Source organism: Salvelinus alpinus, chromosome 18 (assembly GCF_045679555.1).
Source record: "Salvelinus alpinus chromosome 18, SLU_Salpinus.1, whole genome shotgun sequence".
Lineage (NCBI taxonomy): Eukaryota > Metazoa > Chordata > Actinopteri > Salmoniformes > Salmonidae > Salvelinus > Salvelinus alpinus.
Window position 1 is genome coordinate 21,596,591 of NC_092103.1, and position 24,317 is coordinate 21,620,907.

The window sequence follows — 24,317 nt, forward strand, 5'->3', positions numbered from 1 at the left end:
GAGACCCAGGGCTGTTGCCTCGGATTTGGTCCTCCGTCCGCCACAGCCTTTAGCGGGGAGACGACTGTCATTATTTGAGGTTGTTTTTCTAGCTTCTTGAAGACTAGAACCAGCTAACTAGCTGTTAATGAGGCTTTTCCCCAAATCCTGCTGGCAAGACCACCAATAAATCCTCCCATAGAACAAAGGCTTGAAATGTTTTAAATTGCTCCTATTTTAATTAAATCCCTATGTTGGTTGTTACTATGTGGCAGTGTCATCTCTGTCTCTCCTTTTGAGAAAGATTAATATTTTTTTCTCCCCACAGTTTTAGTTAGCTATGCTAGCTAACTTTAGCTTGGCTTGTGTACCTCTCTAGTAGGGGCGTAGCAAGTTGACGAGGAAGGGGGGGATATGTGCATTCAAATAGCGTGCATATGAGAACCAATCAAAAAGCAGCTCAAAGTCGCTCAATATTTGAGCTATCCTCCCCTTTTCAAGCCCGAGACTCCAGACCACTGAGTCACAGCACGCTGTGCAGTCCCATCAATTACGGGTAAACCAGGCCCCCTCATCTCTCCATAGATTAATCTGAGAGCCTGCCTTTACATAGCGCATGTAAAATCATGACCCGTCTACGATGAAAAAATTATATCTTATTCAATTATTAAGTTATTTAATTAACAGTTGCTGGCATCCAGGGGTAAAGTGTGTACATATAGTGCCAGTCAAAAGTTTGGACACACCTATTTTCTACATTGATAGCCCAAGTAGAGGTGGAAGAGCCACTATGCCATAATTAATCAGACATCAGAACTATGAAATAACACATATGGAATCATATAGTAACCAAAAAAGTGTTAAACAAATCAAAATATATTTTAGATTTTAGATTCTTTAAAGTAGCAATCCTTTGCCTTGATGACAGCTTTGCACACTGTTGGCAAAATAAAATGTCCATAATGCATATTTAAATATAGGGTATTTGTGCCATGAACATAGAGAAATACAATTTGAGTACAAAATACAATTTCATATGTTTATGTGCAATATTATGTTGGTGACATGGGGCACTCTCCTCCATTACATTGTGGTCGTTGACTGCACAACTCCCGTAATCCCGAAAAAGGGAGACAAATTGTTCATTCCTTTTTAGGAAATCAGCACACAGCCGTCTGTAGCTGTCCTGTTAAAAGAAGAAGGGAAGAGAGGGAAGAGACCCGGACTCATTACACTGTGGAAACCTGTTTAACCATCTCCGTCTAGACTAGCGGCCGTTGCCTTGTTGTCTGTCAAATTCAATTTTGGGGAATCAGAAGCCGCCTTGGCATGGAGGTCGAGGCAATTTCGCTGCCAATAAATCTCATATAACCAACAAGGGACTATGTTTAAAAGCCCTCCATTAGCTATTAAGAATGCAGAGTTCTTCTTAGCCTTGTTAAAGTTGCCCCTCGCAGTAGCACTACACACACACACAGACTCAGACATCTCCCCCAATGGCGTTTGACCACTTGCATGCAAAAGGCCTACAGTGTTCTGTCAAATCCAGCTGCTAAAGAAGTCATGTCTCTAAAAGATATGTGCTCTGTTTCGAACACTGTGTGGCATCACTGTAGAGTTGTTTCTGCAGCACTTTGGCTTTTAGGCTATTATTTGTAGTCAAAGATATGGTGGAGAGATGCTTTGACACTTGAATATGCTAACATCCTTTTAAGCAATATTGGGATGAAAATAATAATGCATTAAAATGGGACTATGTTGAACAATAGTAAATATAGTCCAAAAACAATTCAATATTAATCAAATATTAGGCTAAATATTTGGACATAGTTTATCCAAAGGACCAAGGCACTCTTACCAGAATGTTGATGCAAAGTTAAAAGCCATATAATATAACATACCTATATGGAAATGTTAAAGCCCTAGCAGACCACTGCTGGACCAGAATCAGATGGGTTGTAATAAAATTAAATGGTGGTAAATAGAGGCTTATCTGAGCCAGGTCACACAGCTGTCTGTCTGAAAGGCTGTGTACTGTGGGAGAAAACATGAAGACTGACACATCTGCTTACTCTCTGTACAGTAAGCTATTCACTCCAAAACATTACAGTGTTATAGTGAAATGACCAAGCACCCTGGTAGCAGCAGTAGAAAGGTATGAATTACGGGGAAGCCAGGGGGGGCTCTGCTCCCCTGAATGAGACTTTAGCTCCCCTAAATGCAACACAAGTCCAACTTTGATCTAAATAATGCGAAGTTAACCATTCTCCTATTTTTTTAATATGTAGTTGTTTTACAGTGGTAAATATGAAAATAAAAGCTTCCAAAGAAAACAAACACCCCCACTTCTCTGTCATGGTTTAAACCATTTATTTCTATGTGGTGGCACTCAGTAGTGCTGAATTTCAACCTCAGCTGAGCTCCTTTATGCATAGATTTTCCTTAGTACTTCCTCATTTTCACAATTTGTTTAGCCTTTATTCCAATGGATTAGATTTATCCGTTGATTTATCATTGTTTGCTTTTGTCAGTCAGCTGTTTAGAGTGCTCATTGCTTTGTTTTCAGGTGCGTGTGAGTACTGGTGTTCTCAGTGCCATCCGTGGCCAGAAGTAGTACACCATTTATTTAGCTTTATTTATGTATTTTCTATCAATATTTGTTTTCTTTCCTGGATCAGCTGATGATGATGGTTGACAATATCACTAGACATCTAGCCTACAGCTAGACACCATTGTGCATCCACTCCATCCAACAAGTCGTCTATAAGTTAATGACAGTAGGCCCATAAGGTGACACTTTTTGTTAGAAGAGGTTTTAACGTTCAGTTAGAAGCATTCCATTTTAAAATGGCATAGGCCATGTTTTGGATTTGTCTACCCATGAACTGTAGTCACGTCTAAACATAATTAAATGTTACATAGGTATAATTACACTTACAGTGCATTTTCAGAGATGTCCAAGATCCAGGAATTATAAAGTGTTTAAGTTCAATGTTCTAATTCAATTGTTAAATGCTTAATAATGACAACTAATGTAAGGAAAGAACCGTAGTGTTTTATGTCGCACGACCTGTGAAGACTCCAAGTATTAACTCATGAATTATGGACAACTCATGAAGTAGAGTGTAAAACATGTTTTGATTCAACTCATGTATTATATTGAATGTAGGCTACCTGTGTGTGTTAATGTGTGTAAAATTGCCTCGGCTGAGACGGTAGGCCACTGGTAGTGGTGCAGGCCTAGTGGAGGGTAAATGCAAATAAATTCAGTGTTTTCTGCAGAAAGATGCATTGAAAGTATAGGGAGGGGGGGAATGTCCATAGGGGGAGAAAAAAATTTAAGGTAAGTGACCGTTGAGGGGGTGTGGGCACACTTTTTGGTGTTTTGTAACAATGTCTTTTTAGGCTACATGCAGTTTGTATGATGGAATTATTTTGGAGTGAATGAACATGCACAGGTAGCCTACTTTTTGAAGTGATTTGTTTGACAATCAGATGAAATTATCATGACTGGTTGTGTTAATACAGTTTAAATTACGTTTTTATTTTAGCCTCAAGTGTGTGCACTCAATAAAGACCCCCGAATGTCATGGTGTAATTCCCACTCTAAGCAGTAGACTATCCTTTCTCCACCCTTTGAAGTTCGGGCAAATGCCAGATGGGCTGGTCCATTTTCAGAAAAGTGGAGGCTTTTTGCGCAAACTGATCGTATCTGGCTTATAATGGGGGCCTCAAGCAAACAAATGGGCCTCAAGTGGGGGCCTCAAGGAAGAAAGTGTACCGATGTGTTAGAAATGCCAGGGCCGATTGATGGTCCCAGTCCGCCACTGGTTGAAGTGCATTCACAGACACATGACAAAATAGACAGCCTAGCAAAATAGAAGTGACATTTGTCAATCCATCACAAACATAAAATGCTATTTCCCACATGCAAAGCCCTTTGTAATAATAAAATGAATGCACTTACACCAAAATCTAACTTTACCATCAAAGCATGCATTATAACTTCATAACAGTCATGGAGACTCGACTTCCTCTTTTCCCATTGGTTGCCTCGAAAAGCATATCCTTGATTGCATGAAAAAGCTGTCTCAAGACAAATGTATTCCCTCTTTCCTTCATTTCATATATATGGCGAGGTCTCACAGAATCTTATATCCGCATTATGAGAAATTATGTGTATACATCAACACAGAAGGAAGCAAGTTGGAGAAAAAAAGTATTAGGCTACAGATCTGACTACACCTGTGCTGCCGCCTCCTGGACAGACATGACTACCGAGCGCGTGCAGTGGCTGTAGTATAAACGAACAAGCAGTTTAAGAGCCGCACTCAAAGCTAGAGAACCGCGCATTGGGAGCGGGATGGCAGGGAGAGTAAAGCACCACGTCCTCCTCCTCATGGGGCTCTTGCTGACAGGGACCGCTACAGTCCGGGGAAGCAGAGGGGGAGCGATGTTTGATGAGGAGAGGGAGAAGGAAAACGACGCAGAGAGCCCTTGTGAAGTTAAAACCGTTACCGTTTCTACCCTGCCTGTACTCCGGGAGAATGAGTTCAGTTTCACCGGCGGTGGCTCGGGGAGCGTGGCCGGAGGAGGAGGGGAGTCCCGACTCCTTTTATTCGTTAGAACAGACCTACCTGGACGAATTTCCGTTATGGATGATCTTGACAACACCGCTCTCCCATACTTCACACTGGGTAAGAACATTATAATCTTACTGCCTCTTTACTGTCCCCCAATCCATAAACGGATTTACAATGGTTGCTCATAGGGACCACTAACATATGCCTGGCCGGTGGTATAGGCTATATTTACTGAATTACAATAATTGTTTTCGTACATTCAAAATGTAAAGACTTATTCTACACAGTGAAGTGTCATCTAGGGTTGAACATTATGGCAGTTTAATGTTAACGACATGATAGCCCAAGTAGAGGTGTGTTGGCCAATCAAGGGGAAGAGCCACTGTGCCATATCTATCTGGTACAGGGACTAAAACAGCGTTGGGAACTTATATATGTATCTTATATATGTATCTGAACACCACTCATGTAATGAAAACGCAAGAACGAACTCGACACTATTCGTACACGGCTCTCTCACTCACCGCGCACACATACACACACCAATTGGGTCATTTTTGTGTACTATGACTGTAAGTGACATGCATAGCCTTAAGTATTAGGCAGTGAGGGAATGCATAGATTGCAATTTAGCTGTGAAAATCTGCATGCAATTGGTATTTTGTATTTTTATGAACACATTATTCATAGCAGAGACTAGGACATGTGCAGCATTGAAGGAAGTTAGATTAAGAAATGCATAATAATGTAAACTTGCTACAGTGTCATCATTTTCTCATTGCAAATTGCAAGGGTTTAGGCCAGGGCCCACATATGAGGTTGACTCTGCCTTGCATTGATTGAGTAGTGTTTATTTGTGTCCCTTAGAAAAGTATCCACAGCAGTGGGCCACAGTTGTCAATCTTCAGATAACATACACACAGTTAATCCTATATGCAAAACAAGGTTTTGGCTTTCCACACCTCCTGCCCATGAATATAATATATGCGCACGTGTATACCCATGTGGTTCTGTAATTGAATACCATAGGCGTTAGAAGACCTAAGGGGCTTCAGTGATTGGACAGTGACTGTCGACTGTAGGCCTGTGTTATTGCAATGTGATAGTAAACAGCATGACTGTTTTATATTCACATTTAGAGGTAGTAGTCATCTGTGTGTGGGTCAACAGACTGTGTCAAACTAGTTGATATGTACAACCATACACATACCCTGAGTATGAATCATATAGACTCAATAGATGTGCTAATTTTCCAGATTTCTGTTGTGGTTCATACAATAACAAAGATGTATACCGTTCATTTTGAACTTGACCCCATGGCAATCGAACAATACATTGCTTGTTATGACTATGCACAACACCGGAATCATATAGTAACCCGCACATTTTGTGGAACCCATCTCTCTCTCTCTTTCTCTCTATGTCTCTGTCGGTCTGTCTTTCTGTGTCTCTCTGTCTCTCACTTTATCTCTCTCTCAGCCCAGCAGCATTGAGACTGCAGACTAAACAGACTGCAGGGTCTGGAGCATATGCTTGTAAATCACTTTCTTTTCTCATTAAGGACACGCGTCGACTCTTGAGTTAGGACTCTCTGTCCTTCCATTCAGCCAGCCAGCAAATTTGCTGTGCTCTCGCCATGACTGCTCTTTGTGTAGGGGGTGGAGATGGATTTAATCAGGTCTTGATTTAGATTAGTGCCTTCAGAAAGTATTCATACCATTTCTTATTCCACATTCTGTTGTGTTACAGCCTGAATTCGAAATGAATGAAAAAATATAAGAATATTCCCACCCATCTGCACACAGTACCCCATAATGATAAAGTGAAAACATGTTATTTTTAGTTTTTGCAAATTTATTGGAAATTAAATACAGAAATATCTAATTTACATAAGTATTCACATCCCTGATCAGTACATGTTAGAATCACCTTTGGCAGGGCCTCCCGAGTGGCACAGTGGTCTAAGGCACTGCATTGAAGTGCTAGCTGTGCCACTAGAGATTCTGGGTTTGAGTCCAGGCTCTGTTAACCCATTGGGCGGCGCACAATTGGCCCAGCGTCGCCTGGGTTAGGGGAGGGTTTGGCCGGCAGGGATGTCCTTGTCCCATCGTGCACTAGCAACTCCTGTGGCAGGCCAGGCGCAGTGCACACTGACACAGTCGCCAGGTACACAGTGTTTCCTCTGAAATATAATAAACCCGGCTTCTGGATTAAGTGGGCATTGTGTCAAGAAGCAGTGCAGCTTGGCTTGGTTGGGTTGGGTTGTGTTTCGGAGAACACATGGTTCTCGACCTTCGCCTCTCCTGAGTCTGAATGGGAGTTGCAGAGATGAGACAAGACTGTAGCTACCAATTGGGAAGAAAAAGGGGTAAAAAGAAATGTGCGCCTTTGGCAGCGATTACAGCTGTGAGTCTTTCTGGTTAAGGAGCTAGGCGCGGGGGCGCTAGAGAGCGTGCTATGGAGTAGACGTGCATTGCTAGAGCTCCGCTCAATTTTGAAACAAATTAATATTTATCTTAACCTCTCACAACCTATAACTTCAAACAAATATGAAAAAAGGAAAAGGCAACAAAAAAGGGGGCGCTAAACAAGATAATTGGAATGAGATAGACAACGAACCAATTTCAACGTCGCCGACCCACGAGGAGCTAGCTGAAGAGGCTAGCTTCCAAGAGTTCCCCACAGAACCTACTCAAAGTGACATACTGGCTGCCATAAACGCACTAAGCAAGAAGGTGGACACAAGGTTGGCTGATATCTCAAAGAGTATTGGGACTTTGGCCGAAACTGTGAAGGCAACTAAGGGAAGGGTGCACGAGGTTGAGCAGACGACAATCGATCACGAGGCCAGGCTACAGGACATAGAGAAACAGTGCGCAACGTTCAAAAATGACAACAAAACCCTGAAGGCCCGACTGGAAATGCTCGAGTCGCATTCAAGACGCCAGAACATCCGAATATGTGGGATCCAGGAGGACACTGAGAAAGGGAAACCCACTGAATTTGTCTCGGAGCTGATACCGGCATTGCTGGGGAGTGAACACTTCAAAACGGCCATCCTGATCGACCGCGCACACAGAGCACAGGCAACGAAGCCGGCCAAGGGCGGGCCACCAAGGCCATTCATTGTAAGGCTGCACTATCCCCACACCAGGGATCTCATCCTCAAGCTGGCTAGTCAAAAGTTCCCCCTTAACTACAACGGAGCCAGGGTGTCTTTCTACCCAGATCTTACCTTGGAGGTGAGGAACCAACGGAAAGAGTATGATGAGGTACGCAACAAATGCAGGGCGGCCAACATCCGATATGGATTCCTCTTCCCAGCCCGGTTTAAGGTGACAGTCGAGGGATCAACACGTACGTTTGACAACGCAAAAGAGGCCGATCTGTTCTTGACAAGCAAGCTCCCCGGCTGAGGATACAGAACGGCTGTGCCAGCAGGCTAAATGGCCAAATACAGGCCAGGAATGTGTGTGAATTGAATTTCCGGCCTATGTCTTTTCGATCAGAAGATCAGAAATTGGGACTTATATGATAGGTGAGATGTTGTGGCTAATATAGCATTGTTTGGCATGTCATGTTTTAACGCCACTCACCCCCTAACGTGAGAGTTAAGTTAAGTGTTATTTAATATTAGTTTATATGCGGAGCATCTATAGACGACGAGTTAGTTCAAGCTTTATGTCTAGACACCCTAAGGTTTGTGTGTTAGTCAAGGAGCGCTTCGTTTGGGGAAGTCACTCAGTAAAGGGACGGGTGGAGGGACGGGAGGGGGGATGGGGTCTGTGTTTTATGTTCACGTTTATTAGTACAGGTGGCATGACAAGCTCCCGCACGGCGGGACGTTTTTCTTCAGGGTTTTGTTTGACAGCAGCAATTTGCTTTAAAATAAGAAATGCCACATAGTGACCGAGCACAGAGTAGACCAGGTGGAATAAAGATAGTCAGCTGGAACTGTAATGGATTAGGGCATGTCGTGAAACGAGCTAAGGTTTTTTCTCATCTTAAATCACTGGGTGCTGACATAGTGCTTCTTCAAGAAACTCATATTAAACGCTCCGCGCAGGCCAAGCTACGAGTCGGCTGGATCGGTCAGATATACCAGTCTAACTTTGATGCAAAAGCGAGAGGGGTAGCAATCCTGATAAGGAAAAACATTCCTTTTGTTTACTCAACCTCGATTTCAGATCCTAATGGTCGGTATATTATTGTGGCTGGTACACTGAATTCAAAACCAATAACCTTGGTCAATTTATATGGACCCAACTTCGATGATCCATTATTTTTTCAAAGGGTATTTAAGGCCATACCAAATATCTCGGATACAAGTGTTATTGTTGGAGGTGACTTTAACTGTACGTTAGATCCTCTTTTAGATAAACAGCTATCAAGGTCACTTCAACAATCAAATGCCAGTGTCTGTCTAAATACATTGATGACAAACCTTAACATTGTCGATATTTGGAGACTGACGCACCCAACAGACAGGGATTATTCTTTCTTTTCATCAGTTCATAAATCATATTCCAGAATTGACTATTTTTTGTTGGACTCCAAACTAATTTCAGCAGCTGAGTCGGTTACCTATCACCCCATTCTAATTACGGACCACTCTCCTCTGTCCATGGTGCTGAAACTCGACAATATGTCGACAGGTCGGCGATCGTGGCGCTTAGACGCATACCTGTTGAAAGATGAGGCTTTTTGTCAGTATTTGAAGGAGCAGATTGCCTTTTTCCTCAGTACTAACGACACGGGGGATGTTGACGACTCCACCCTTTGGGAATCTCTAAAGGCGGTGATTAGAGGTTACATTATTTCTTATACATCAGAGAGGAAGAAACGTGCCAATACTAGGCTGAGAGAAATTGAAAGAGAGTTAGGGGAACAGGAGAACGTTTTTAGGACAAATTCCTCGTATACAGTCCTTGAGAAGATCACAAAGTTAAAGTATGAATACAATACCATCCTTTCGAAACGGGTGGGCTCTTTACTTGCTAGAACGCAACAAAGTTATTTTGAACTGGGGGACAAACCACATAAATTATTAGCAAGACAGCTAAGGCAGGTACAAGCATCTAGAGCTATTCACAAAATAAAAGACAAGAAGGGTAAAATAGTAACAGATCCGCAGGACATTAATAAATGCTTTGCGCAGTTTTACTCAGAGCTATACCAATCAAAATGCGATGCTACTGATCCACAAACTATGGAACGCTTTCTCGCTGAATGTGAACTTCCTAAACTAGACAGGGGGGCAGCTGCCGCACTCGATGCAGGGATAACCTTAGATGAAATTAACACAGCGATAGCACAATTTCCAAACAGCAAGGCCCCTGGGCCCGATGGATATGTAATAGAATTCTATAAGAAGTACTGCGCTAGTCTATCTCCACTTATGCTGCGAATGTTTCAACAATCCAAAGAAAATACCAAACTCCCGCAAACACTGTATGAGGCTACAATAGCCCTGATCTTGAAAAAAGATAGAGATTCCATGGAGATGTCGTCGTATCGCCCCGTGTCGTTACTCCCCATAGAAAACAAGGTGTTGACAAAGATATTGGCAAACCGATTGAAAAAATATATTTCCGACATCATACACCCTGACCAGACAGGTTTTATCCCGGGCCGACATATATACTACAATTTGAGACGCCTTTTCAACGTAATGTATCATGATCATAAAGTTGAGGCAGTGGTAATAGCTCTTGATGCAGAGAAGGCGTTTGATCAGATTGAGTGGAAGTATATGATGTCGGTTCTGGAGCATTTCGGATTTGGAAAGGAATTTATTAATTGGATAAGAATTATTTATGCACACCCAATGGCGTCCGTTGTGACCAATCAGGAAATGTCGCAGTCATTCCGCCTGTTCAAGGGGTGCCGACAGGGGTGCCCTATTTCGCCTGCTCTCTTCGCTATAGCCATGGAACCCCTTGCTACTCGCATTCGGGCATGTGCCGATATAGCTTCTGTTAAAATAAAAGACACACAGCACAAAATTTCCCTATATGCAGACGATGTTCTTTTGTTTTTGTCTAAGCCTAAAACTTCTATTCCACCATTACTTAACTTGATAAACACATTCGGCTCCTTCTCTGGCTACAAGATAAACTGGCAAAAAAGTGAGTTGATGCCAATATCACGGCCTGTGGATATGCAATTTCTGCAATCTACCCCGTTTAGAACAGTGAGGGACAAGTTCACAAGCCTTGGCATTGTAGTGACAAGAGACCTTGACCAGCTATTGAAAGTGAATTGGGACATGAAAATATATCAGCTTAAACAAAATATAGATTTCTGGAAAACTCTGCCTATTTCCTTGGTTGGTCGTATAAACGCTATTAAAATGGTTGTCCTACCCAGGTTTCTTTACCTCTTCCAATGTCTACCCAATTTCATACCACAAAGCTATTTTAAGAAACTGGATTCAATAGTAACTCCATTTTTATGGGATAACAAGGCAGCCAGAATTTCAAAGAAGCATTTATGCAAGTACAAGATAGAGGGGGGCTTTGGCCTTCCTCACTTCAAACTGTATTATTGGGCTGCTAATCTGAACATTGTGTCTTTCTGGAGGGAAAGTTTACCTGCGATGAGACAGAAGGATATGCCTTCATGGCTTTTGATCGAGCAGGCCTCCTGTCAACGTTCCTCACTCCCTGCACTTGTTAATAGCCCATCATATGTGAAAAAACCCACTTATGACTCCAATCCAGTCATTTGTCATACGCTTAGGATCTGGAAACAGATTAGGGATTTTCTTAACATACCCACTGTTTACATAGACAGCCCGATTAGCCTGAATCATGCTTTCCACCCTGCATTGGATGATGTGGTGTTTTCACAGTGGAGGGAGAAGGGGCTCACAACAATTGGTAATTTATACATAGATGGTCAGTTAGCTTCATTTCAACAATTACAGGCAAAGTTCAACATGCCAACAACACATTTTTTCAGATACCTCCAAATCAGGAATTTCTTAAGGACACATATCCCACAGTATGGCATTAAGCCCAATAGTCCTACATTAGATAGCTTGATACTTGTCAAACCCCATTCAAAAGGGTCGGTCTCTAGACTGTATGATGTGCTACAGGCCCACATAGAGGTATCCACAGACACCATTAAAAGGGCTTGGGAACAAGAACTTGGTTCAGAAATCTCAAATGAGGACTGGATAGAAGCTCTCAGGAATATAAACCACAGTTCAGTGAATGCCAGACACAACCTTGTACAGTTTAAGGTGATACACAGGTTACACTACTCAAAAGTAAAACTGCATAAAATATTCCCGGACACCTCACCACTGTGTGAGAGGTGCAAGCAGGATGAGGGGACGTTGACCCACTTATTCTGGACATGCCCTAAATTACATGCTTACTGGGCTCTCATTTTTGATTACTTATCTAAGGCCTTTGATAGAGTTCTAGCCCCAGACCCATTGATCGCTCTGTTTGGTACAGTTGATGGGAATAACCAGGAAGGGAAAGCTGTCTCTCTGTGTACTCTATTAGCCAAAAGGCTCATATTGCAATTTTGGAAATTGGAGACTGTACCTACCTTTGAAATGTGGTTACGGGATTTAGGGAATGTAATACATATGGAAAAGATTCGATACAACACCTCCAATAGAAGTCCATTGTTTTACAAAATATGGCAGCCGATACTGGATAAATGGTCTAGCCCCGCTTCATAACTGGGCTGACGATCTGCTGCTACTCTGTGCTGTACTCCACTCAATATTTATTTTTGGCTGAACTACACTGCTTGTAATGACTATATGCTGTCTTCTTATACATGTACCACCTAATAGGATTTTGTTTTATTTTGTGTATGTGTGAGTTAACTTTTGTTTTGTCCTCTAAACTGGCCATCCCATTCAACAGTACAATGAATGTCATTGTTTGTATTGCTGTCTTTTTTACTTTATTTTTATTGGAAAATAATAAACATATTATAAAAAAAAAAAAGGAGCTAGGCGCTTTGCACACCTGGATTGTACAATATTTGCACATTATTCTTTTTTACAATTCTTCAAGCTCTGTCAAGTTGGTTGTTGATTATTTCTAGACAGCCATTTTCAAGTCTTGCCATAGATTTTCAAGCAAATTTAAGCCAACAGTGTAATTAGTACACTCAGCAACTCCAGTGTATATTTGGCCTTGTGTTTCAGGTTATTGTCCTGCTGAAAGGTGAATTTGTCTCCCAGTGTCTGTTGGAAAGCAGACTGAACCAGGTTTTCCACTAGGATTTTGCCTGTGTTTACCTATATTCAATTTTTATTTATCCCCCAAAAAACTCTCTAGTCCTTGCAGATGACAAGCATACACATAACATGATGCAGCCACCACCATGCTTGAAAATATGAAGAGTGGTACTCATTGATGTGCTGCATTCGATTTTCTCAAACATAACACTTTATATTCATGAAATAAAGTTCATTTCTTTGCCAATTTGTTTGTGCCTTATTGCAAACAGGATGCATGTTTTTCACTCTGTCATTTAGGTTAGTATTGTGGAGTAACTACAATGTTGTTGATGCATCCTCAGTTTTATCCTATCACACCCATTAAACTCTAACTGTTTTAAAGCCATCATTGGCCTCATGGTGAAATTCCTGAGCTATTTCCTTCCTCTCTGGCAACAGACTTAGGAAGGACACCTGTATCTTGTAGTGACTGGGTGTATTGATACACCTTCCAAAGTGTAATTTATAACTTCACCATGCTCAAAGGGACTTTCAATGTCTGCTTTTTTTTTACCCATCCACCAATAGGTGTCCTTCTTTGTGAGGCATTGGAAAACCTCCCTGGTCTTTTTGGTTGAATCTGTGTTTGAAATGTACTGCTAGACTGAGGGACCTTACAGGGACCTCATGTTAAATACTAAGCAAATCTTTACTCCTGAACTTATTTAGGCTTGCCATAGCAAAAGGGTTGAATACTTATTGACTCTGCTTTTCATTTTTAATTAATTTGTAAAAAATTAATTATGGGGTATTGTGGGTAGGCCAGTGACACAAAATCTCAATTTATTCCATTTTAAATTCAGATTGTAACACAACAAAATGTAGAAAAAGTCAAGGGGTGTGAATACTTTCTGAAGGCAAAGCAGAAGCTCATTCACTGGGCAGCCTGGCTGGGTAGCAGTCAGACGTCAAGCACCACAGCATGCACTGAGGGATTTTCTGGCGTCATCAGAAGCCTTACCGGGACAGTCAAAGGGGGCTCCAAAGTTATTTGTTGTGATGGGGGGGAGATATGGTAAAGTATCAGAATGTTATTTTTGATTATATATTGTATCGTCTTGACAATATCGCAATTAATTTTTTTGCTAGTTTTTTTTGTTACCTGCACCAAAAACTCCCGTATATTTTCTTCATAGCTTGTTTTCCATATTTTTTAAAAATATTGGGCAAATTTGTTTTTAGCACTTATTTCCATGACTGATCAAAACTCGGTTTCTCATGGCTCTCTCTTATCCCGCTGCAGCAGACATGTAGTGAGCAATATGCTTGTTACACTGAATTATAATAAAATCACTATTATCGAATCACAACACATATAGAATTGTGAGAAACGCAATACATATCGTATCTGCACCTTAGTATCGTGATGATCTTGTATTGTGAGATCCCTGGCAATTCCCAGACGTACAGTTGAAGTCAGAAGTTTACATACACTTAGGTTGGAGTCATTAAAACTCGTTTTTCAACCACTCCACAAATTTCTTGTTAACAAACTATAGTTTTGGCAAGTCGGTTAGGACATCTACTTTGTGCATGACACAAGTAATTTTTCCAACAATTGTTTACAGACAGATTATTTCACTGTATCACAATTCCTGTGGGTCAGAAGTTTACATACACTAAGTTGACTGTGCCTTTAAACACCTTGGGAAATTCCAGAAAATGATATCATGGCTTTAGAAGCTTCTGATAGGCTAATTGACATCATTTGAGTCAATTGGAGGTGTACCTGTGTATGTATTTCAAGGCCTACCTTCAAACTCAGTGCCTCTTTGCTTGACATCATGGGAAAATCAAAATAAATCATGCAAGACCTCAGAAAACAAATTGTAGACCTCCACAAGTCTGGTTCATCCTGGGGAGCAATTTCCAAACGCCTGAAGGTACCATGTTCATCTGTACAAACAATAGTACGCAAGAATAAACACCATGGGACCACGCAGCCATCATACTGCTCAGGAAGGAGACGCGTTCTGTCTCCTAGAGATGAACGTACTTTGGTGCGAAAGTGCAAATCAATCCCAGAACAACAGCAAAGGACCTTGTGAAGATGCTGGAGGAAACGGGTAAAAAAGTATCTATATCCACAGTAAAACGAGTCCTATATCGACATAACCTGAAAGGCCGCTCAGCAAGGAAGAAGCCACTGCTCCAAAACAGCCATAAAAAAGCCAGACTACGGTTTGCAACTGCACATGGGGACATAGATCGTACTTTTTGGGAAATGTCTTCTGTTCTGATGAAACAAAAATAGAACTGTTTGGCCATAATGATCATCATTATGTTTGGAGGAAAAAGGTGGAGGCTTGCAAGCCACAGAACACCATCCCAACCGTGAAGCAAGGGGGTGGCAGCATCATGTTGTGGGGGTGCTTTGCTGCAGGAGGGACTGGTGCACTTCACAAAGTAGATGGCATCATGAAGAAGATAAACTATGTTGATATATTGAAGCAACATCTCAAGACATCAGTCAGGATGTTAAAGCTTGGTCGCAAATGGGTCTTCCGAATGGACAATGACCCCAAGCATACTTCCAACAAAGTCAATGTATTGGAGTGGTCATCACAAAGCCCTGACCTCAATCCTATAGAAAATTTGTGGGCAGAACTGAAAAAGTGTGTATGAGCAAGGAGGTCTACAAACCCGACTCAGTTACAACAGCTCTGTCAGGAGGAATGGGCCAAAATTCACCCAACTTATTGTGGAAAGCTTGTGGAAGGCTACCTGAAACATTTGACCCAAGTTAAATAATTTAAAGGCATTCCTACCAAATACTAATTGAGTATGTAAACTTCTGACCCACAGCGAATGTGATGAAAGAAATGAAAGCTGAAATAAATCACTCTACTATTATTCTGACATTTCACATTCTTAAAATAAAGTGGTGATCCTAACTGACCTAAGACAGGGAATTGTTGCTATGATTAAATGTCAGGAATTGTGAAAAACTGAGTTTAAATGTATTTGGCTAAATTGTATGTAAACTTCCGACTTCAACTGTAGTTATTTGTAGGAAATGGATAGTAGCTGTATCCAAACTGGCAGTTGATATCCACTTACACGACAGTATGTCCTTGTTGTGGTTTATTTTTTAACTAAAGGGCACCTCAGTATGACAGTATTGACAAGTCAACATGACGATAGATAGCCATACAGTACAGTGATATTATGTGTCAATATTTTCTTTTTTCTCCAAGTAGTGGTAGTACTACTGACAGTGTATGTAGTGGTATTCCTGACAGTATGTATGCCATGAGGCCATCATATTGTACTCTGTGTTTTTATTCTAAGTGGTGTAGTCTACTGTAATAGTAGCTGAAATGTTCCTGATGCTCCCAACAATATAGCTGGCATATTTGTTTGATTTCTGATTGAGCAATAAAGCAAATAGAGGGGATTGAAAGGAAACATTAACTATGACATCAGAATGACTTGGTGGGAGGGGAATCCCACACTATCCCATCAGTATTTCTTTCCGTATCTGTTTTCCCTCTCCTTTCTTACATAACGACAAAATGTTGACGCCCCAGGATGATACCAAGACTTAGGCCTTACTGCACACACGCTATAACAATATGAAACACAGACAGAGACGCAGACGGACACACACATCTCCCTTTATTCAAAAGCAGAATAGTGAGACTCCACTCCGCCCCCTCAGTTCCCATCTCTGCATTTTAATTTGTGAATGAAGTATGGTGGTCACAGGTAGGCTGGAGGGGGAGTGTTTCACTGACCAGTCTTTCAGATGCTCTCCCCTCTGGCCACAGCGCCCAGTCTTGATTTATTACCATGAGTGTCATTGAGAATGGATGAGCATAGAAGGCACAGAAGGAAAAGGACGCAGAGGAATCCTTTTCCCCCCATTTTTCTCCAACGTGATGTGTTCTGTGCATCATTTGAAAGCAGGGCAACACACCAAAGGTATTTCTTATGCAGCGGCCACTGCTCTGCTCTGTGTTGTCATCTGCAAGATGGTGCATTTTGTTATGCCTTAGTGTTTTTGTTTAGATCTGGGTGTGGGTGTGTTTGTGTATGCAGTTTTAAGTTTCCTGTTTAAAATTAAAGGCTATAAATAATGCACCTTATGTACTTCTTACTGGCAAATCCAGATGATGAATGACAGATTTTAGAGCTACTTGGACTCAAAGGAAATCACTTTGTTCAGTACGGTACATGGCTGATTTTGAAACACCTCATTACCGACTAACCTTATAAAGCATTGAGGCACCTAGTGGAAGACCAACAGTTCAAATTCAATTCTCCTTTATCTTTTCTGACATCTACACTGTTTCCTTTCCAGCACTTATCATGTTTCGTATGCCATCTTATCACTCTATTGGCTTGTCCTCGCCAACCCTTCCGCACCTCTCTCACTCACTCACTCACTCACTCACTCACTCACTCACTCACTCACTCACTCACTCACTCACTCAAACCTGTCTGGCAGATAGGAGATTGAAAGCAACTGTGGAGAGTAAGGGGAGGGGAAAAAATAAATAGAAAAGCAAGTTGGCTCCAGTGGAGAGGTACATACCCTGTGGCTCAGAGTGCTGTACTCACGGCGGTACGTCTCAATCACATGTCAGGGTTTGAGCTGCGTACTGCTGGGGGAGCAGGGAGGGGAGTTGAGAGTGCAGTTGGGGTCAGGGTACACTGTGGAGCTAAGATGGGAGTCTGGAAGCCTCCTGTCATAAAGGACCTGGATCTGCCATGAGTCCCTGGATTTGTTCCATTGTGGGTTTGTGATCAGAATTTTCTCCATCTGTTGCTTGGTGTTACTCATTGTCTATGAAGATAAGAAAATATGTAAAACAGTACGGCAATGTCATATGTCAGTCAAATGATTAGCATTGCTTAACAATGACATCACCTCTCAGCCCTGAGGGTACAGTTGCCTGAGGTGTTGTATTTGTAAGCCGTCAAGTTCTATCTGGTCTTCTTCAGTTTTGTGTAACCTGGTCGGGTATTCTAGCTACAGCTAAGATACATTCTCATTTTCAGTATTGACTATCACTCTTAGTAAAATCCTTTTTTAAAGAAAGCCCTTATTATTAGCAAAAGCCTCTTTGTTCCACAAGAATTCAGAGATTGTTTCTCACCTTGCCAAACATCCAGTCATTGTGAGTGAACACAGGAAAGGTTGAGGGTGTTTTTGACTAATCAGTGTCAAGGCTCAAGCTCATAGTTAATGTGCCAATTTAACCAGGCTGCAACGGGCTAAGTGATGGCTTCAGCCGCGGAATCAGGAAGGAATTGTGGTCAGCGACCCATGATGATTGCATCTCTCCTCAGCATGACTTGTGTTAGTAATGGAGTATGTTACAGGAAGCACCGCTCGCTCATGTCGCTGTCAAGTTGTGGTTGTTGTTCAATTCTGGAATCAGCTGGTTCTTTTGGCTATGTTGCAGGGTTTACATTTTTGGTACAATTGTGCCATCTTATCCCATGTTAGTAGTAGTGTTGCTTTTCAAATGTTGTATTGTACTGTTCGTTCCTTTGTCCTTCCATCCAAAATGCATCTCGATGGATCATTAATTTATCTTGCAATCAGGTATTTGTCGGATGTCAATAATAGTGTTGGGGTTCGTTCCTTGTCAATCATTGACTCATTGGTGAAATTAGCATTCAGACAATATCTTTAATAAAATCAATCAAAAACCTTTATTAATGCAATTGCAGACAGAAGTTGACAACAGGAACATAGCACGCATGTTTCCGAGTAAGTTCTGCAAAATAGTAAAGGGTCCAAGTTATTTTATTAAGCCCGAAGTCCAGCCTTAGTGATGTCACTGCCTACGTCATTACCTTCTACTCATGAGACCAAGCCCATGCATACACAGCTATACAAACAAGAGTTTCAGTGTTATCTAAAGGCTCAGCAGTAAATGTCCACTCCCCAAGTTGATTTATAGTGGAATGTCTGACGAGTCTCTTATCTCTTTCACTCCCCTGCAGAGTTCTGTCTCACAGTCACACATTTCTCAGACCATTTCTTTATAAGAGGCAGAGACTAGAAAAGACTGTGGAACAATATTAAACCTTTATAATGAATATAACTATATATATATATATATATCTATATATCTATATTTGTAGTCTAGGACCCTATAAATGTAAGGAGGGAGGGGTCTTATAACCCCTCCCCTTCTATTAATACAACATAAGCATAATCAACTATTATAATACATCAAACATTTGGTACAGCCCCTATCATGACCCCAAGGTGAACCCAACAATAGCTGCACATGAGCATAGCTTAAAGGGCAAATCCGCCACTTTTCAACCTCATTCATTATCTTCAGCACCAAACCAGTGTCTACATATGTGAAAATGGTGTGTTTCTATGATGTGGTTAAAAACATAGGGCATGATTAAAAGTAAGAAACGCATTTTCAAAACCTGCAATGAGTTTCTAGCCTGAGGGAGGGTATTTTCTTGTTCCCCACATCACCGCAAATTTCATAGTGTTTGAAAAGTTATAACCTTCGATGTCATCGGTTAGAAGTTTTTAACTTAATATTTTTTTCGACAGGATGTGGAAATGTGACATTTTCACATAATGTAGACACTGGTATTGTGCTGGAGATAATGAAAATGCTGTTTGCTGTTTGAAGATCTGACTAGAGAAAAAAAAATGAATCGTGGTGCAATTGGGATAAAATTGCTAGCTATTTCTGCATTTAGATTTTGGCATGAAATTTCTTTCAAAATACTGCTTTGTGTGACTGAGGCCAGAATTCAATAGTAACACATTGAGATATGGCGTAGGAGTAGAGAAGACTTTGTTCCCCATCATCACCAGTCAGTTGCTGTGTAGCTAACACCTTCTTCCACAACCACTCATAGGGCTATATGACTGTCAGAGCAGATGTCATTGACACTCGGCTCACAATTAAAGATAAGCTATAGCTTGAGACGTGTAGAACTAATGACAGGTTGCCTGGTTACTGATCGAGTACCATTCTGTCAATCTGTATTCCACAAAGAGAATGTTCTTGCTCTGAAAGCTTCCAGAGTTTCAGTGACAACCCCAGGGATGGAGCCAGTAGAGGTCATCTTGCCGTCTTCACCTATCTCATCTTTGTTTGGTGTCAATTGAAACCAGGGGTCCACACTCATGTCATGACATCAACAGAAAAATAAAGTGCACGCAAATCTTGCTTCCTCTCTGGCCGGATGAGCCCAATACTGACAGTCAGCACTTTGATGGATTTCTGTTGGGCTTTGTTGCCGTGGTTATCATATAATATAATATGCCGCTATCCCTCTGTAACTGGCTCCCTCCAAGCCCCTCAGTTACAGCTTCTGTCTTTATGGCCAACTTTAACATTCACAGTAAGGGTATTGAATATCTCAGATGATTTAGCTTTATCTCTTCTTAGTCTGGATCGTTGTCAGAAACAGGAGGAGTGGTACGTCAATCAATCAAATGTATTTATAAAGCCCTTCTTACATCAGCTGATGTCACAAAGTGCTGTACAGAAACCCAGCCTAAAACCCCAAACAGCAAGCAATGCAGGTGTAGAAGCACGGTGGCTAGGAAAAACTCCCTAGAAAAACCATAACCTAGGAAGAAACCTAGAGAGGAACCAGGCTATGAGGGGTGGCCAGTCCTCTTCTGGCTGTGCCGGGTGGAGTCTACTCTACTCTACCAGAGTGTATTCCGCTAACTAATTCCCCAAAGATGTATAAATGTTCTACACATAAACTTTAAAGAGCTGTGCAGTCTGTGGGAAGTAGATGTATATTAACATGACACTGATTTATACAAGTTATTATGTTTAGTTAATCCGCTTGCGCTTTGGTCTGCTCTGGTGTCCCCTGCCACTTAATAAAAAGTAGACTTCCTAATGGATGCCCTCTTAAAATAAAATAATTTTTACAATGGAAGCCAAAGGATAAGGACATGGTATGGAGTAGAGGGGGGAGGGGGTGTGCTAGGCTGAATTCTGTCACTGCATTAAGAGGCTGTAGAGTGTTCCTCCTCGAACAAAACACTATTTGGATAATATGTTGAATAATTGAATAGTTTCAATGATGCTTGTACTGTGTTTTGGGTTGCCTCTAAAGTACTATCACTGCTGCAATGACAATTTGATTTGGGATATGACTATAGAGGCTGCTTTTGAGATAACAAAAGACAAAGCTGAGTGACAGGCAGAGAGTAGTACGGAGGGGGGTTGGGTGTTTCAGAATTTAAAAGGATAAAAGAGAATGAAAATGCAGCAAACAGTAAAAACAGAGAATTAACAGGACCTAATTTCATTACTGGGTATATTGTATAAATGAATGCCAATATGTGGCTTCGAAGCAAAGTCATCCAACTCCCAAGGTAGAATTTGATAAACCATGGCACAGATTGAAGCCTGCACATGAAATGTTCTATTAAACCCACTGACTTTTCCTCCATCGATGCCATTTGACGGGTTATTGTTTTCCAATCCCTATTCATATTGTACTAGGCACATTTTATTTCTCTCAATATCAGTCCTCGGCAAGCAGATTGAATTTTCAGTTCTCTGCAGTGTGGAATAATGATATGCGCATGACGGTGTCAGGTGATTGAGTTTTAACTAAGTCAACTTAATTTGTGTCTGCTCTCCTCGCCTCCTTTGCCCTATACCCGATGCTCTGGCATGTTGTTAAAGCCCAACTGGTTATGCTGGGGGTAGTCTGTCTCCTACTACTCCTTCTATAGCTGACATGAGGCCTGTCTTACATGATAAACTGACAATAAAAGACCAGGGCCGGAGCTGGAGACAGAGAAAAAGACAGCCCCCGCTTTAACACATCCATCCAGCCCTGGCAGGGGAAGCGGGCACCTCTGCTAGTCTGCAGACGTCCCTCCGTACCCTTGCTGATCCCCGGCCTGCCATGTTTCCTGTGCCACTCTGCCTGGGAGTCGGATGCTTTCAGACATTGTGCTCATCTCTGTTGTTTTCACATGCCGTCGTCAAAACCTGCTTCTTCTAACTAGCAGAGCATGCCACTATTTATTTTATACTGTCATTTTTTTTGGGGGGGGGGGGGTGGGGGTATTCTGCTCTCGTCTAAGGACATACATTTTCAGTTGCTGAAAAAAAAAGGTATTTTGTTCTGTATGAGTATTTTTTTGCTTGTCAGAGTAGGTTTCATTTCTCTGAAAAGCCAATGGCTGTTAGGAGTGTGTATTGGAGGCGAAGTCAGGTGCAGGAGAGCAGAGTGTAGTGAACAGGCGCACTTTTTATTCCGGTCCAAAATGACAGCACAAAGTAACATAAAATGTGCCCAAACACGGAACATAGACAAAAAGTAATGCGCGTAACAATATTCACAATTCCAAAATACACGTAACACAAACAATCTTACACAAAGACATGATGGGGAACAGAGGAATAAATACATATGGATTGATTGGGGAATGAAAACCAGGTGTGAAGGGAACAAGACAAAACAAATGGATACATGAAAAATGGAGCGGCGATGGGTAGAAAGCCGGTGACGTCGACCGCCGAACCCTGCCCGAACAAGGAGAGGAGCCTACTTCGGCGGAAGTCGTGACAATGGCACCAGGAAAAAAAGGCCAATTCAATTGTTCAGGATTAGGAGAAAATGAGAAATGAAAGTGGAATAGAAAATATTGCTTTGCAAAAAGCATTCATGTTACATAACACCTTTTTTTAGATTATTATTTTCCCCCTTTGCAATTACATATAGAGTCCCAGTTAGTTCTTTCTCCCTTTCGACAATTCAGCTTCAATACAATTTTTTCAGTAAAGCCCAATACGTTTCCAGCATCCAATATTTTCATAGTTTATTTTTGTCATAGACGATAATAATCTAAATCCTTTTGATACATTTATTTTCTCTAGACAACAAAGTAATCATGAATAAACAACATCAATATCAGATAGAGCCTACACAGTATTAGTATACCATCAGCTTCACCACACCATAAGTACGGACAGCTAGCTAGACAATGTCTAATGTTCGAAGAAGAGTAGGCTTTCTACCAGGATCAAAGGCACAGTGGAATCAATGGTCTCTCGGTGGCTGACTCACTCAGTTGGACAGTCACCTCCATCTTCAGCATCAAACCAAAATTAAATCCAAAACGGCCAGAAAACGTCTGTAGGCAAAGGACAACACGCTACAACACGGCAAGGATTAAACACCGTGCATCACTCTGTTTTTGGGCTCCAGTTGTTCTCTGGCTTATTCTAAGGTGACCTCTATCTCTAGCCTGGGTCTTTTTTAGCTACACATCCTCCTCCTTTCATTTTAAACTGCAGAGAGAAGGTGTGCTGTATAACAGAGTAGAAGTATGATTCAGGGAGACCAAGCATATTTTTTTAAAAGCAAGATGCCTGCTTGACTCTTAGTTTTTTATATTTTGCTGTAGTATGTGTGTAAAGTAATTGCAAAAATTCAATGGTTGAACTTTATTACAAATTGTATTTACTATTTTCATTATTTAAACATGTGGTAACATTAGAAATGGACTTTTAGACAAGCACAGAATCAAAATCTAAAGTGTGATTCATAATTGAATTTGATCATTGTCTTGGCTTAGATACATTATCCCTCCGGTAAATTTAAAGAACCATATAATTTGATTCCCTACAGAATTCCCTTTAGGCTACACCTTGGAGTGCCGCCACCACAACACATTCTCCCTATGATCACGGATGCCACAGACGCTCCTGAACCTTTTATCTATGTTTATGTATTTGTTCAGATATACCCTGGCCTACCTCATCAGTTTCTGTCATTTAAAAAAATAAAAAACATTGAACTGCCTAAAAACCCACTCATTTGAAATTAAACACAGAGAACAAAGGATAGCTACAAGACATGCAATTAGATTCACATCAGCCTTAATTTCACACCTTGGAGCGAAAACGGCACCATGAGGTGAGGTACCGAGGTGTTTAGGAAAGTTCACAACTTTCGACGTATTTTTAACAGTGACATTTTACAGAGTCCCATTTCTATTTCCCCCCTCACAATATGTTTCTGTGAGATCCCATCTTAGCTGTAATTCAGCACAGCCAAAAACTACTGCAATGAGTCCCACCAAACATGCACTTCTGATAAGCCTTGAGGGACATTGGGAGTTGGACCCCACACACTTATACACTTTCTTTAATTCAGTCTCATTAGTATGCTATAAACTCTCTCACTTTCTCTCTCTCTCGCTCTCTTTTCCATTCTGAAGCTTAGTGTGCGCACGCACGCACGCACACACACACGCACACACACACACACACACACACACACACACACACACACACACACACACACACACACACACACACACACGCACACACACACACACACTCCCAGTGTGAGTTTGACAGGTATAGTGTCTGCCTCTGGATTAGCTGGGATCTTGCACTAATTATCCTGTAGAATAAGTGTTCTAGTGCACAGCTATGTAATATCCAGGTCCTGTAGGTCCCACGTGTTTAGAGTGGGCTAAGAGCCGTGTCAAGGTGAGAGACGGTTACGTGCATAGC

General features: G+C 41.4%; 1 protein-coding gene across 2 annotated transcripts in view; it reads left to right on the forward strand.

The window, feature by feature from the left end:
• Nucleotides 1–4,199: 4,199 nt before the first annotated feature.
• Nucleotides 4,200–24,317, forward strand: part of LOC139543999 (astrotactin-2-like) — a 450,311-nt gene continuing 430,193 nt past the window's right edge. The window contains exon 1 of one of the 2 annotated variants that reach the window (XM_071350635.1): nt 4,200–4,676. In XM_071350635.1, coding sequence (XP_071206736.1) covers nt 4,343–4,676 — 334 coding nt within the window. In that variant the 5' untranslated portion in view covers nt 4,200–4,342. The remainder of the gene's footprint in view (nt 4,677–24,317) is intronic. The other variant, XM_071350634.1, reaches the window with a different exon arrangement.